Source organism: Carlito syrichta, unplaced genomic scaffold (assembly GCF_000164805.1).
Source record: "Carlito syrichta isolate Samal-C Ts95f unplaced genomic scaffold, Tarsius_syrichta-2.0.1 Scaffold146359, whole genome shotgun sequence".
Taxonomy (NCBI): domain Eukaryota; kingdom Metazoa; phylum Chordata; class Mammalia; order Primates; family Tarsiidae; genus Carlito; species Carlito syrichta.
In genome coordinates, this window is record NW_007090455.1 from 13,985 (window position 1) to 27,485 (window position 13,501).

The 13,501-nt window shown below is 60.3% G+C and overlaps 1 protein-coding gene across 1 annotated transcript in view; it reads left to right on the forward strand.

The window, feature by feature from the left end:
- LOC103251818 (phospholipase B1, membrane-associated-like) overlaps positions 1-12,656 on the forward strand; it is a gene marked incomplete at its 5' end in the record, with an annotated part of 22,028 nt that extends 9,372 nt beyond the window's left edge. The window contains 9 exons of the mRNA XM_021708758.1: positions 1,449-1,500; positions 2,261-2,344; positions 3,160-3,225; positions 3,794-3,885; positions 5,053-5,131; positions 6,230-6,334; positions 6,789-6,884; positions 11,232-11,306; positions 12,453-12,656. Coding sequence (XP_021564433.1) covers positions 1,449-1,500; positions 2,261-2,344; positions 3,160-3,225; positions 3,794-3,885; positions 5,053-5,131; positions 6,230-6,334; positions 6,789-6,884; positions 11,232-11,306; positions 12,453-12,656 — 853 coding nt within the window. The remainder of the gene's footprint in view (positions 1-1,448; positions 1,501-2,260; positions 2,345-3,159; positions 3,226-3,793; positions 3,886-5,052; positions 5,132-6,229; positions 6,335-6,788; positions 6,885-11,231; positions 11,307-12,452) is intronic.
- Between the last annotated feature and the right edge of the window lie 845 nt (positions 12,657-13,501).

Sequence of the window (13,501 nt, forward strand, 5' to 3'; positions counted from 1 at the left end):
CCGGTCTCGAACCCGTGGGCTCAGGCAATCCACTCACCTCAGCCTCCCAAAGGCGCGGGATTACAGGCTGATCACCGAGCCCGGCAGACACGTGCATTCTCCTCGAGGAGAAGCCAGGGCAGGGATAGGCCCATGTGCCCTTGGCCATGTGTCCTGCTTCCCATGGACACCCGAGGAATCATGGTAGCCACGCTACCCCGGAGGCTGCCTCTGTGAGCTTTTCCATGGAAGACCCCCGCAGCTCACCACTCCATGTAGATATCAAAACGTGGCTGTGTAGAGGTCTAGCTGACACAATACCCCGTGCACACTGAAAGCACACAGCTCGACAGGCTTTGCATCGGTGCTTGTAGAACCTGGGAAACCCACACGCATCATGATGGCCCGCGTGTCACCACAGGGTCTTTCTCCTGCCCTCCCACCCCTTCCTGTCTCCACTCCCCAGGAGACCACCAGCCTGTGCTCTGTCACTATAGATTAGTTTGAAGTTTCTAAAATCTTATATAAATGGAACCAAAGAGTATGTACTCTATTGTGTTTGACTTCATTCAGCAAATTTTTCCAAGATTCATCCTCATTTTGGGTATATCAGAAGTGTGGGCCAGGTGCCGTGGTTCATGCCTGTAATCCCAGTACTTTGGGAGGCTAAGGCAGGAGGATTGCCTGAGTTCAGGAATTTGAGACCAGCCTGAGCAGCATAGCAAGGCCTCATCTCTACAAAAAAAAGTAAAAAAAAAATAGCTGGGTGTGGTGACCCATACCTGTAGTCCCAGTTACTTGGGAGGCTGAAGCAGGAGGATCGCCTGAGCCCAGGTGCTTGAGGCCACAGTGAGCTGCGATTGTGCCACTGCACTCCAGCCTGGGTGAGACTCTAATTTAAAAAAAAGAAGCAGCTCATTCCTCTTTGAGCTGGGTGACGCCTGCTGGCACAATGGCTTGCACAGAGCCCAGTGGCACCGTCTGACTCACAGCAGCTGAAGGGAGAATGTGCCCTGTGCACACCACCCTGTTTGTTGGGGAGGGGAGGAAGGCAAGGAGATGGGAACGGTGTCTAAACCCAAGTAACCACCGAGGGGGAACACGGAAGGGTTGAAGGAGAGAGTGGTGTAGATGGAAAGGCTGAAGAAGGCGTGAGGCCAGGGAGGCGGCATTGAGTGCTGTGACTCTCCCGAATACACAGAAGGTGAGTTTTAAGATGCAGCTGAGTACCAAGCCCCTGCCGATGGGGACACTGACCAGACCCCAGCCAGGCGGGCTGTGGGCCCAGACCCTGCCACGGAGTGTGTGGATGCATATCACGGCCGGGCCTGGGTCCATGTGGCTCCATGGGTGTTCCTGGCCAACACATCCTGAGGACGGGGTGCCTTGTGCTCTGTGCAGCTAGTGGCTACTGCCACACTCCTCCCAGCCAGAGCCCACGGCCAGCCCTGATGGCTCTCTCTCTCCAGGGACATGCCAGCCCAGGCCCTGGAGCTGGTGGACCGCTTGAGGAACAGCCCCGTGAGTACAGCCGGGCATGGGCGGGGCAGCCCTCAGGAGCATCATGGCCACTCCTGCCGGCAGGGGAGGGCTTAAGGAGAGGGTGGAGGCCGCCAAAGCAGGCCCCACAAGGAGCCCAGGCTGTGCCCTGCCCCAGGCGGTTGCAGGAGGCACCGAGAGCCCAGCCTTGGCCTCTGGCACTTCCCGCTGGACCCACCCATCCTCCCAGAGCACCCCCCACCCTGTGGTGACACGCAAGGTTCTAAACATAGGCCTCTCCTCCAACCCAGTCCTTCCTCCTCCTGCTCCCGCCCGGGAAACGCCTTCACTGGTGCTCGGGCCTGGGACCCGGTTGTGTCCTGGGGAGCTGAGTGGGAGGCTGCCTCTTCCCCACCCTCCTGGCCTCCCCAGCCCACCGTCCACACTCGGTTCCTCCTCTGCTCCCTTTCCCCCGACCCAGACCCTGGAAGCTCTTCTGACGTGCGGGGCCTCAGCTCACTGGAGACCTCAGAGCACTCTTGGGGCAGGTTCCACATGGCCTCCATAGGCTCCAGGCGGCATGGGACCCACAGGCGTGACGTCCCGTGGACAGCCACGCTCTCAGGGTCATAGCTCAGGGAAAGCAGCCCTCCCCCACAAGAGCAGACCCTCTATGGGCTGCTCACCACTCCAAGGGGAGCTGGAGGCCGTCAGTGCATCTTCCCTGGTGACATGGAGGAAGGAGGCGTGTGGAGGCTGCCCATGCCCCCAGGCCCAAGCTCAAGATGCTGTGTCCCCTCAGGACATCGACCTGGAGAAGGACTGGAAGCTGGTCACCCTCTTTGTGGGGAGCACCGACCTTTGCCGCTACTGTGAGGAGAGGCCGGTAGGTCACGGCCCCAGGGCTAGGTGGGGAACTGCAGACCCCGGTCTTTCACGGCCTGACCTGGCCCCGCCCTGGCCCTCCCTTGCCTGGTTCATTCAAGCCAGGTGGGGCCTTTCTACAACCTGTGGCCGCCTGCCTCGGTTTAGTGGGAAAGCGTCAAGTCATCACCCAGCCTCCACTGACCGTCCCCAACACCTTGTGAGGCACCCAGGGCCGTGTCCAAAAATGCAGGCCTGTCTCCCTCATGCACTAAGGGCACACTTGGGGCAGGCAAAGTCTCAAAGGCCAATCTCAAAACCCTGAGAGGCCGTTAACAAACACTTATGGAGCACCTACTGTGTACCCCAAACACATCACCTGGGACGCTGTGGGGTACCTCCACAGCCTGCCATGGGGAGATGGGCCGGGGCGACCCTGGGGCTGAGTCGCGGGATAAGTCAGGAGGGCGCAGTAGAACACCTAGCTCCAGGCAGTGGGACCAGCGGGGCCAGAGCCCAAGGAAAGAGAATGCGTAGTCCCAGGGGCCTCAGGTGTTGGAGAAGGCTGAGACCAGCTGGACCAAGAGAACTGAGGAGTGAGGCCCAGCATGGCAGAGGCTACCTGGGGTCTGAGCTACTGGGGGAGGGGGCATGACTTGACCATGGTGTCTAGCTTGGACCTGGGTGACTTCCTATGGGAAATTCTGTCACAGCAGCCAGGACTGCGCTTCTGGCCTGGCCAGGACCACGAAGCCGCCACACCCAACCTGACCTCAGCCCAGCCCCGCACCCTTGTCCTCAGGGCATCCCAGGGCTGAGAACCCTTCTTTCTCGCAGGAGGCCCCCTTGGCCGAGGAGTTCGTGCAGCACATCCAGCAGGCCCTGGACACCCTTTACAAACAGGTGGGGTGGCCGTACCTTCCCGTCCTGCCACACCCACCAGCCTGCTGCCTCCAGGGGGCCCTCCCGGGTGCATGCTGGCAGGCTGTGGTCAGTGAGAGGTGCAGCTCAGAGGCACAGCCCAGTGCACGCAAGGCCCCTGTGCCTACTGCATACAAGGCCCTCTGCCTGCTGTGTGCCAGGTCGGTTGTTCTCCAAACCCCAGCTGGCTTCCTGTGAAGTGAGACCGGGAGACCTAGTGGCACTGGGCCTCCCTGACACTGGGCGATATGTCGCCGTGCGCCTTGCAGAGGACGTTCAAGGGGACCAGAAGGGTGCAGCAGCAAGGGCCTCATCCTGGAGCCGCTGGCCTGGTCTGCCGGCACTGTGGCTTCACCGCCACGGGACCATGAGCAAGGGCCCCCCAGGAACCTCAGCTTCCGGGTCTATAGGGGACACGCGGGACTCAGCGAGATGCTCCAAGTCGGCCCTGCTGGGTCCCTGTCTCTTCACTGGCGAAATTGGGGGGAGTTGGGTGGCCAGTGCCCACACCCCCTGCCCCAGCCTGATGAGGCCCACTGTGACCCCACAGCTCCCGAAGACTTTCGTCAACGTGGTGGAGGTCATGGAACTGGCCAGCCTGCCCCAGGGCCAAGGCAGGAAGTGTGCTGTGCCAGCAGCCCAGTAAGTGGCCAGGCATGGCTGGGCGAGGGCACCTGGGTGAGGCGGGCTCCCAGTGCCAAGGAGAGGCCATGGAGGCGGCACCAGCAGGCCTGCCAGAGGGCGGATGTGAGAGAGTCACCAGAAAGCACCTCTGTGTCAGTGAGTGCCTCCTGTATACAAGGCCCCATACCTGCCTAGTGCCTGCTGTATACTAGATCCCCATGCCTACTGTATACAAGCCCCTGTGCCTGTGTGTGCCAGGCCCTTTGTTCTCTGGACCCTAGCTTGCTTCCTGTGAAGTGAGACAGGGAGACCCAGTGGCGCTTGGCTTCCCTGACAGTGCTTGCAGCGTCCAGCCTGGGCACGTCTTCTGTCCTGAGGGGCAGCACAGGCCTGGACTTCCGAGGCGACTGTGTTTGGCAGCAAGCCCTGCTCTGCCCTAGTGCCCTTGAGAAAACCCATGACCATGGTGGGCCCCAGACCCTGTCTGCAGAGTAGGGATGGAGACACCTCCCTGGCAAGGCGGGTGTGGAGTCCAGATGCCAGCAGGTGCCATCCGCCTGGGCAAGATCTCAGGCAATCATGGCCTTGATTTTGTCCTGGTTGGGACTGGTCCCAAAAGCTGACTTGGAGGTGTGGTGCCCGTGGGAAGGCGGGAGTCCCTGTAGGGTTGGAGCTTGTTGAAGCTCCTGGCAGGAGGCCACTGTCCTAGGGGTTGGGGATCCCAGGGCTGTGTGATGCCTCCATGGGGGAGGAGCTTGCTGGGGCAGATCCCAGACCCTGCTGACGTTGCGGCCCACCCACTTCCCAGTAGACCCCACACTGGGCAAGGGGTCACGAGCACGGGAGGCTGAGCTCCCCTGGGAGCATGAGGGTGTCCGAGAGGCGGACCTGTCTGGGCGGTCTCCAGCCCTAGCCCCCAGTCTTCTGGTTAAAACACAGGGACCACAGGCCAGGGAAGGGGTTCCCGTCCACAAGGAGACCCAGTGCCGGGGCTGGTTCCTCCACCTTCTCTGTAACAAGCACCTCTGGGCCTCACGTCCAACGCAGGGCGCAGCGACCTGGCCCAGGCCTGAGCTGAGTTGTGGGGTGCCCATATGCCTCCCCACCTCCACCCATGGAGGTGGCCTCTTGGGCACAGAGCCAGGCTGGCCGCCCAGGGCCTCAACACCCCTTCCCACCTCACAGAAACAGCTGCGCCTGCCTCCGACATGCTCAGGACCCCCTGCAAATGCAAGAGCTGAAGCAGATGACCTGGAGCCTCCAGGTGAGCCCCTGGCCTTCTCCCTGCCAGCAGGGCCTGTCCTCCCTGACTGAGGCTGGGGTTGGGGGGCCTCAGGACTCCTCCCCTGCAGCGGCCCGTCCTCCCTGACCGAGGCTTAGAGATGGGAGGCCCCAGACCCCAGCCAACCAGCCCATCCTCCCTGATTGAGGCTTGGAGATAGGAGACTCCAGGCCTCCTCCCCTGCCAGCAGGGTTTGCCAAGAGCAAGCCACTCCCTCAAGGCAGATCCCAGCCCCTGAAATATTTATCCTGGGGAACCAAACACCAAGCCAGGAGGGAAAGAGACGCCAAGCAGAAGCTGACAGGATCCCGCCTGCCAAACCCAGGCCAGCCCTGAGCCGGGAGCAGCATGGCCCCCAGAGGAGGCCCCATGGGGCTCCGTCCCCCAGCTGTCGTGACTGACGCCCTGCTTCCTTCCTCCAGTCTTCCTTATTTGCCCACCCCAAGTCCCCCTGCACCCCTCCCTTCTCCCTCATGTGTTTCTGCCCATGCCCACTCTCCTCGCTGGTCCCTCACAGGACGGCTCCTTCCTGCAGACTGACTGTCTTATCCGGGGGCAAGTGTGCAGCCCTGCCTGAACTCAGACACCTTCTGTGTCACATTCAGTCTGCATCCCCACCCCCCAGATGGATGGCACGGCCCTCGGGCATAAGAACGTCTGGTCTATTCCTTCTGCATCTGTGCTTGGGCTGTTAACAGACCCGGCGACCACAGCCTCCCCCCAGCATTTACCAACGTTTGGGGGCTGCTGTGGTGACACTGCCATTTGGGCCAGGTGTGCCCTGGAACCTGGCTCTGACTGACATCTGCGCAGGGGAAGTGGGAACACTTCAGGCCTGGCCTCGTGGGCCTAGAATGGAAGAGAGTGGAGCTGGCAGATGGGGCCTTCTCTGGCCCAGGCCACTGGTGGTCTCGAAGCCCAAGAGCCCGTGTAGGCCGTGCAGGTGCTCAGGGGCAGGTCTGGAGCAGGCGCAGTGCCAGAGGGCCCTTAGGTTGCCCTGGGCCCGGACGGGCTGACCCCTGCCAGCAGGGAGCTGGCCTGCCTGTCCTGCCTACCTGAGCTGCCTCTCTCCTGCCCCAGAGCGGTGTCTCCAGGCTCTCCTACTGGCCCTGGTACATGCAGCGCGAGGACTTTGCGGTAGTGGTGCAGCCTTTCTTCCAAAACACGTTTGTGCCCCTGACCGAGGTGAGTGGGCTTGGGGAGGCTCAGGCCTGGAGGCTCAGGTGTGGAGGCTGGGGAATATCCTTCCCTGAGTGGGCTTTTTCTTACTCAGCGCTGCTTTCTCTGCTCGATCTCTTTTTTCCCTATTTTTTTGGCATGATTGAAACTTAGATGAACTTGGAAAGAAAAAAAGAAACTCACCAGTGAGCCAGGCCAGCCCTGATGTGGCCAGGTCAGGATAGCAGGGAACACTTCCTAAAATGCAAATACCACGACTGTTCCAGCCACAGGGGTTGCTGGAAGGGTGGGCTGCAGGGGGCTCAGTGCATATCTGTGCAGAAGGTTCCAGAATCCGGGGGTGTCTCTGGCAGCGTCTGAGCTGTGGGCAGCAGAGCTGAGGAGGAAGACCACCTGGCACCTATGGGGGTGGGGATGGGGCAGTGCGCTCCCCAACAGTCACCCCCATCTCTGGCTGCAGGGAGGGGATGCCGACCCCACCTTCTTCTCTGAAGATTGCTTCCACTTCTCAGCCCGTGGTCATGCTGAGATGGCCATTGCTCTCTGGAACAACATGGTGAGGCCCGGGGCCCAGGGGTGGCATCCAGAAGGTGGCATCTGAGGGTCCAGGGGGCAGCATCCAGGGTCCAGGAGGCAGTGTCTGGAGTCTAGGGGGCTGCATCTGGGGGTGTGGGAGTGGCATCTGGGGTCCAGGGGGCAGTGTCTGAGGGTCCAGGGGGCAGCGTCTGGGGTCCAGGGAACAGCGACTGGAGTCTAGGGGGCTGCATCTGGGAGTCTGGGCGTGGCATCTGGGGTCCAGAGCACAGTGTCTGGGGGTCTAGGGGGCGGCATCCAGGGGTCCAAGGTTGGCTTCTGAGATCCAGGGGTTCTTGGTTCTGACCCCACCGTGACCCAGCCGCTGGCCGGCAGGGCTCCTTTCTCCCCAGGGCACAGCAGGGCGGTAAACCTCATGGGTCCTGATGGATTGTTTTCAGAGAGTGTGTGTCTACACTCAGCCCCTTCAAAAATAACGAGTCAGCACACGGCACATATTCTTCCCTCTCTCTGCAAGTCTAAAGGGCCCATGCTTGATTCTCTAGGCTGTGTTCAGATGATATGCATATATAATATATGTGTGTGTATATATACGAGGGTACCAAAACCAAAGACATGTTTTTGTTTTTTTTGAGTTGGAGTCTCACTCTGTCACCCAGACTGGAGTGCAGTGGCTGCTCCCAGCTACCGCAGCCTCTATCTGCTGGGCTCCGGCGATCCTTCTGCCTCAGCCTTCCGAGTAGCCAGAATTACAGGCATGCGCTACCATGCCCGGCTGATTTTTTGATTTATTGTAGAGATGAGGTCTCACTGTCCAGGCGCGTCTCGAACCCGCGGGCTCAGGCAATCCACTCACCTCAACCTCCCAAAGGCGCGGGATTACAGGCTGAGCCACCGAGCCCAGCCCAAAGACATGTTTTAAGGCGTGTTAAGAGATGCTCGCTTCATCACAAGTGTCCAGGCATTGAGGGCAGCTACCTTAAGCACCTCTTGTAACTGCAGCAGGAACATGGGACTTGTGTTCATCTCATTATTACGGTTTTAATAGTTTTTCCTTTCTTAAAGTGTGTGTGCATTTTTGGCCCCCTCTGCATATGTACACACACACACACACACACACACACACACACACACACAGACAGACTCTATTCTCAGTGGTGCCGGCTCTTGAGGGACAACTTGGTGGTCAGATGTGCTGGATGAAATACAAGCCTCAGCTTTGCTGTGCGGCCGTGGACAAGCCATCTGTACCAACATCTATAAGACACTGGAAATGGCCCAGGCCTCAGAACATGCACCCAGCACATGGTCGGCACCTGCAACCTCGCAGCCCTTCCTCCTCCCCTAACTTATGTCCATGTTTGTCCTCTGATGTGGGACAGTGACGGTCACAGGGCCTGTCCCCGCACTGCCGCCCACCCTGGCCGTCACTGATGGAGAAAGACCTTATGAAAGGAACATGCGGACAGGGCCAGGGGACATCTGGCCTAGGTGGGCGACCATTCATGACTGGCTCCAGCCAAACCTACAGAGAGCCTGACTGTCATCCCGAAACTGGACCCTCCTGTGGATGGGGGGGCGATTCGGCCCCAGTCATGGGCTCTCTCAGTCAAGCTCAGCAGGTGCCACACCACCAGCCCACATGCCCCTCCCTTGTCCTGTGGTGACTAAATGACTGCCTCCTGCCGCTTTCAGTAGCTGTGGGGCCGTGGGGTCCCCGCCACCAGCCTTGCACACACCTCACCCGGCGTCCAGTCTCGCAACTGACTCGGTGTTGGCTTTCTCCCTGGCCACACCGCTGCTCCCCTGCATGGCCCCTACCCTCCCCTCTGCAGCCTCCTCCCCCTGCATCCTCCTTCCCTCCACAGCCTTCTCTTTCCAGAGCAGCGTGCCCACGGGCTCCGTCCTGGATGACCTCACAGCGACTCCCCTCTCCTGCACTCGTCCTGGTCTCCTCTTGTTGGCCTCACACACCCGCCCACTCCAAAAGCCTCCCTCAGACTCTCAGCCAGGACTCTGCCCAGCACTCAGTCTCCCTTGGTCCCTCCTACCCACATTTAATTGCCAAGAGCAGCATTGTTGCTTTGCGAGCCTTGAGGGCAAGCTGTCCTCTGTGGCTGAGTCACATGGCTTCATTCCTTTTTTAAAATCCCCCCAAAGAATGGGAATTGTTCCCTGTGGCACTTTCCCTAAGACCTCTGTTCCATGGATTCTAAGAAGAGCCAGGAGCTGAGCCAGCCTTCCCACCAGGGCATCCCGGGCCTGCTGGCATTTCCGGAGTGGTGGCCTACGGACCTCTCACGACAGGGCCCCTGGTGTCTTCCTGTGTGTGTCAAGAACGCCATCCAGCCTCCTCCTCCAAGCTGTGACAGCCCTTCCTACTCAGAGGAGGTGAGGCAGGCAGAAGTTTCAGTAGGAAAGCAGAGACCAACCTGCCCTGGAGACATCACCAGACAAAGACAAGATACCTGCCTGCAACCCAGTGTTATCTCAGCCACACCTGAATTTAAAACCAAAACAAAGCCAGACTGACCTGCAGCACCCAGAGCGTCTCATCCTGGCAGCTAGTGCCTTTTGGGTCGTCCCCTCACTGGGATTCACCCCTAGAGAGACATGAGGGAGGCCTGGAGCAGAGCTGAGGCTGTCCCCCGGGTTTTCGGTGCTTGAGTGCTGGCCTCACACTGACGCTAGTGCCCAGGGCAGGTCTGGCCACAGGCCCTGCCCACGGCTGCAACCCCAAAGGCACAGGGGTGAGGGTGATGATAGGGCTCGCTGTGAGGGCCCCAGGACCGCATGTGCAGCTTTGTCATGTTCACGGACACTGTTGGGCAGCATTCTCCAGGCCCTACCCCCTCAGTCGCTGGCAGTTCCTTCTCAGAGACTCTGCAGAGGCAGGAAAGTGCCATCCTCCTTTCTCTGCCTCCTTCTGTCTCCTGTAGAGTTCTCCCTTGTCTCTTGTCTCTTCTGAGGCCCGCGTCTCCACGCTCGTGGCCAGGGTTTCCATGTCCCAGGCGCTGGCAGCAACTCCAGCCTCCCAACTGGCTTCCTTCTCTAGACCCCTGGACTTGGGACAGCCGCCCTCAGCACTGGCTGTGCAGCAAGGTCACCCGGGACCATCAGAATCAAGCCGTTCCCAGCCACCTGGGAAAGTTCCTCTATCGCGTGTATTTCCTGGGACAGATGTGCCCTCCTGGCATATCCCAGCAGGAAGGTGGACACGTGTCCCCCAAGGGTGAACACAAGAGGCCTCTGGCAACACTGTCCACAGCAGCCCACACAGGAAGCTCTCATGTGTCACCGACAGCAGGAAGGACGGACAAACAACGCACATCCTGTGATGGGATACCTCGCGGCACATCAATGACACGCAGACACATGTTTTCAAAGCAAGCCATCGCAGGATGGAGTGAGGGTCAGCAGTGATCCTGGGGTTAATGGAGAAGGCGGGCTTCTGATCCTGGCAGGGCCTGTGTCCTCGGCCTGGACATGACGCTCGCAGTGGACAGTCCATCAGCTTCGTGGGATTGCGCTTGTATCTCCATGGTGCTAGCCTCAAGTAAGCATTCGCCAAAGCCCAACACGACAGTGCCTGGCAGGGCTCAGCCCCAGAGCTGGGCCCCACGATGTGGAGGACCCGCACTCGGCATCCCCAGAGTTCCCAGGCCCTCTTCATGTGCATGTGTTTGGGCCTCTGCCTCGAGCCTGCTCCCCATGGGACTTCCAGCAAGAAAAGACCCACCAAGGCACCCATGTGTTCAGAGGGAGGCAGGCCAGGCCTCAGCGCAGCACGCAGGCCTCAGGCACAACTGTCTGCTCCCTGACTCCTCCACCCAGCCCAGCTTCTGCAGCCTCCGAGCCCATCTGTCTCACCCCCACTCCCTGCCATCTCCCCCCACCTACTCCTACTCACCTCCTCATCCCTGACCACCTTCTCACCTCCTCACCCACCCCAGTGCTTGGCTCAGGCACCAGGTCCCACAGGAGCCACCTCGGGTCCCTAGGCCCCATCCTGCCAGCCTGGTTCCATGGAGCCCTGCCTGGGCCTGCCATCGGTTCCATGTCAGTAGCCCAGCACTGGCCGGGGCGGGCCAGCTCAAGAGAAACTACGCATGTCCTGCAGCAGCTCAGGCCTGCCAGGCTCAGGGGCCCCAGCTCTGAGACACTGACCTGTCCTTGTGTGGTTCCAGTCAGCTCCTGCCTGCCGTGCTGTTCTCAAGGGTTCTGACCGTGCATCTGTGGAGAGGAGGGGAGGGGAGGAAAGAGAGGGGAGAGAAGGGGAGGGAGAGGAAAGAAGGAGGGAAGGGAAGGGGGAGGGAGGGAGGCCCTCCAACAGGAGAAGACAGAGACAGCCAAGGTGTCTTTCCCCCAGCTGGAGCCCGTGGGCCACAAGACCACTTCCAACAACTTCACCCACAGCAGGGCCAAGCTCAAGTGCCCCTCGCCGGTGAGCAACACCCCACCCACCCCTCCTGCCATGCCTGCCCTGCCATTCGCGGGCCCCAAGGAGTCCCCAGGGAGGTGCCACCAGGGCACCCGCCCTCAGTGCCAGCCCAGCACATCACTCCCCACAGCCAGAACCCTCTGGCTCCCAGGACAGCCAAGGAGCAAGGGGAGGGGGCTTCAAAGTTCCCACTGACGGGGCCTCAGCGCTCCCACTTCTGAGGCCTCCACGCACCCAAGCCTCTTGCTCTGCTTCTTTTTTTGTTTGTTTGTTTTTGGGTTTTTTTGAGTTGGAGTCTCACTCTGTCGCCCAGACTGGAGCGCAGTGGCCGCTCCCGGTCACCGCAGCCTCAACCTGCTGGGCTCCGGCGATCCTTCCGCCTCAGCCTGCCAAGTAGCCAGAATTACAGGCATGCGCTACCACACCCGGCTGATTTTTTGATTTATTGTAGAGACGAGGTCTCGCTTCCCAGGCGGGTCTCGAACCCGCGGGCTCAGGCAATCCACTCACCTCAGCCTCCCAAGGCGCGTGATTATAGGCTGAGCCACCGAGCCCGACTTGCTCTGCTTCTTTAAGTGCAGAGAAGACTATCCTTCTACCCTGGTCTCCTGGTCCCTGGGAGGGACAGCAGGAGGGACAGCAGGAGCTCTGGCTGCTCCCTGGGACGCTCTCCCATGGGCCCCTTTCGGTTCCCAGAATCTTCCAAATGGAGGCCTGACAGGGAGGAAAGCTGGGAGACCCATAAGGAGGCTGGCCAGATAGTGGCCCCTTTAGAGGCCCACATTCCCGGGGAGGTCAGGGCTGGCTGGGCAATGGCTCCTTTAAAGGTCCGCACCCCTAGGGAGGACGAGGCCAGCCAGGTGATGGCCCCTTTGGAGGCCCACACTCCTAGGGAGGTCAGGGTTGGCCGAGCAATGGCCCCTTTAGAGGCCTGGGCTCCTAGGGAGGACGATGCTGGCTGGGCTCTGGCTCCTTTACAGGCCCACACTCCTAGGGAGGTCAGGACTTGCGTGACCGCAGGAGTTTCACCAGGGCAGAGCTGTGGAAGCACGCAGGGTGGATGTGCCAGGCCGGGGCCAGACCAGGCAGGTCTCAGGCATAGGCGGGTAGGAGAGACCTCACCTCTGACATCCCTGCTCCTTCCCACAGGAGAGCCCGCACTTCTACACGCTGCAAAACAGCCAGCTACTCCCAGACCAGGCCACAGCGGCCCCCGATGCACTCTCCTGGGCCGTGCCTGTGGCAGCCGGTGGTGGCCTGCTGGTGGGCGTCGTGGGGGCAGTGGTCTGGAGGAGTAGGAGAGGTCGCCCAAGGGAAGACCCCCCGATGAGCCTGCACTCTGCAGCCTTCTAGGCCACGCTCCCGCCACACACCTCCACCCACCTCCAGGCACCAACTCCAACATGCTTCAACCCAGGGTGACGTCAGACACCAAGGGACAGTCACCACATCCTGGGCTCCCTGGGCTCCCTGTAGGCCTCAGCTCCTGGTGTGGGCAGATTTAAATAAAGTCCAAAAACTGTTTTATTCTTAAGCTCTCTTGCTTGATGACTTGCTTGTGTCTGTTGTGTATCACCACATGGCAGCTGGGGCCTTTTGGCCGAGGTGTGACCAACCAGAGCCAGCCTGCCTGCAGGGTCCACGTCAGTGCCACTGTGCCCCCTCGGCCACCTTGCCCACCACTTCAAAGGCAAGACACGGTGCGCAGCAGGGGTCACTGGAACTTCGGAGCTGGCTGGCTGTCTATCCATCCCAACACCGCTGGAAAGCAGCCGTGTCATGCCCAGGACAGTGGATGGATGGCACTGTGTCCCTCACAGCCTGGCTGGGAGATAAACGTCTTCTTTAGCAAGGGTTGCTCGGCAGCGTGTGGGGAGAGCAGGACATTCGGCTGCTGTAGAGCTTGGGAGTGCATCCCTGGGGAACATTCCCAGTAAGAGAGCGATGGACACGTCATTTTGGGAAAGAAAAATCAAAGATTGGACTTGACTACCCCCTCCCTCCTCAGGCTGAGCTCCTCCTGGTGCTGAACTCAGGGAGCACCCATGAACCCACATTCCCAGGCCCCAAGGCATGCCAGAGAGCTGGTATAGACAGGCTGCCATCCCCAGCCCTCCTCAGGCGAGGCCGGGGGCTGCACAGATGCCTGGGGAACACAGGAAAGTTCTGGGAACAGACACAGTGGCTGCCTCGCCTCC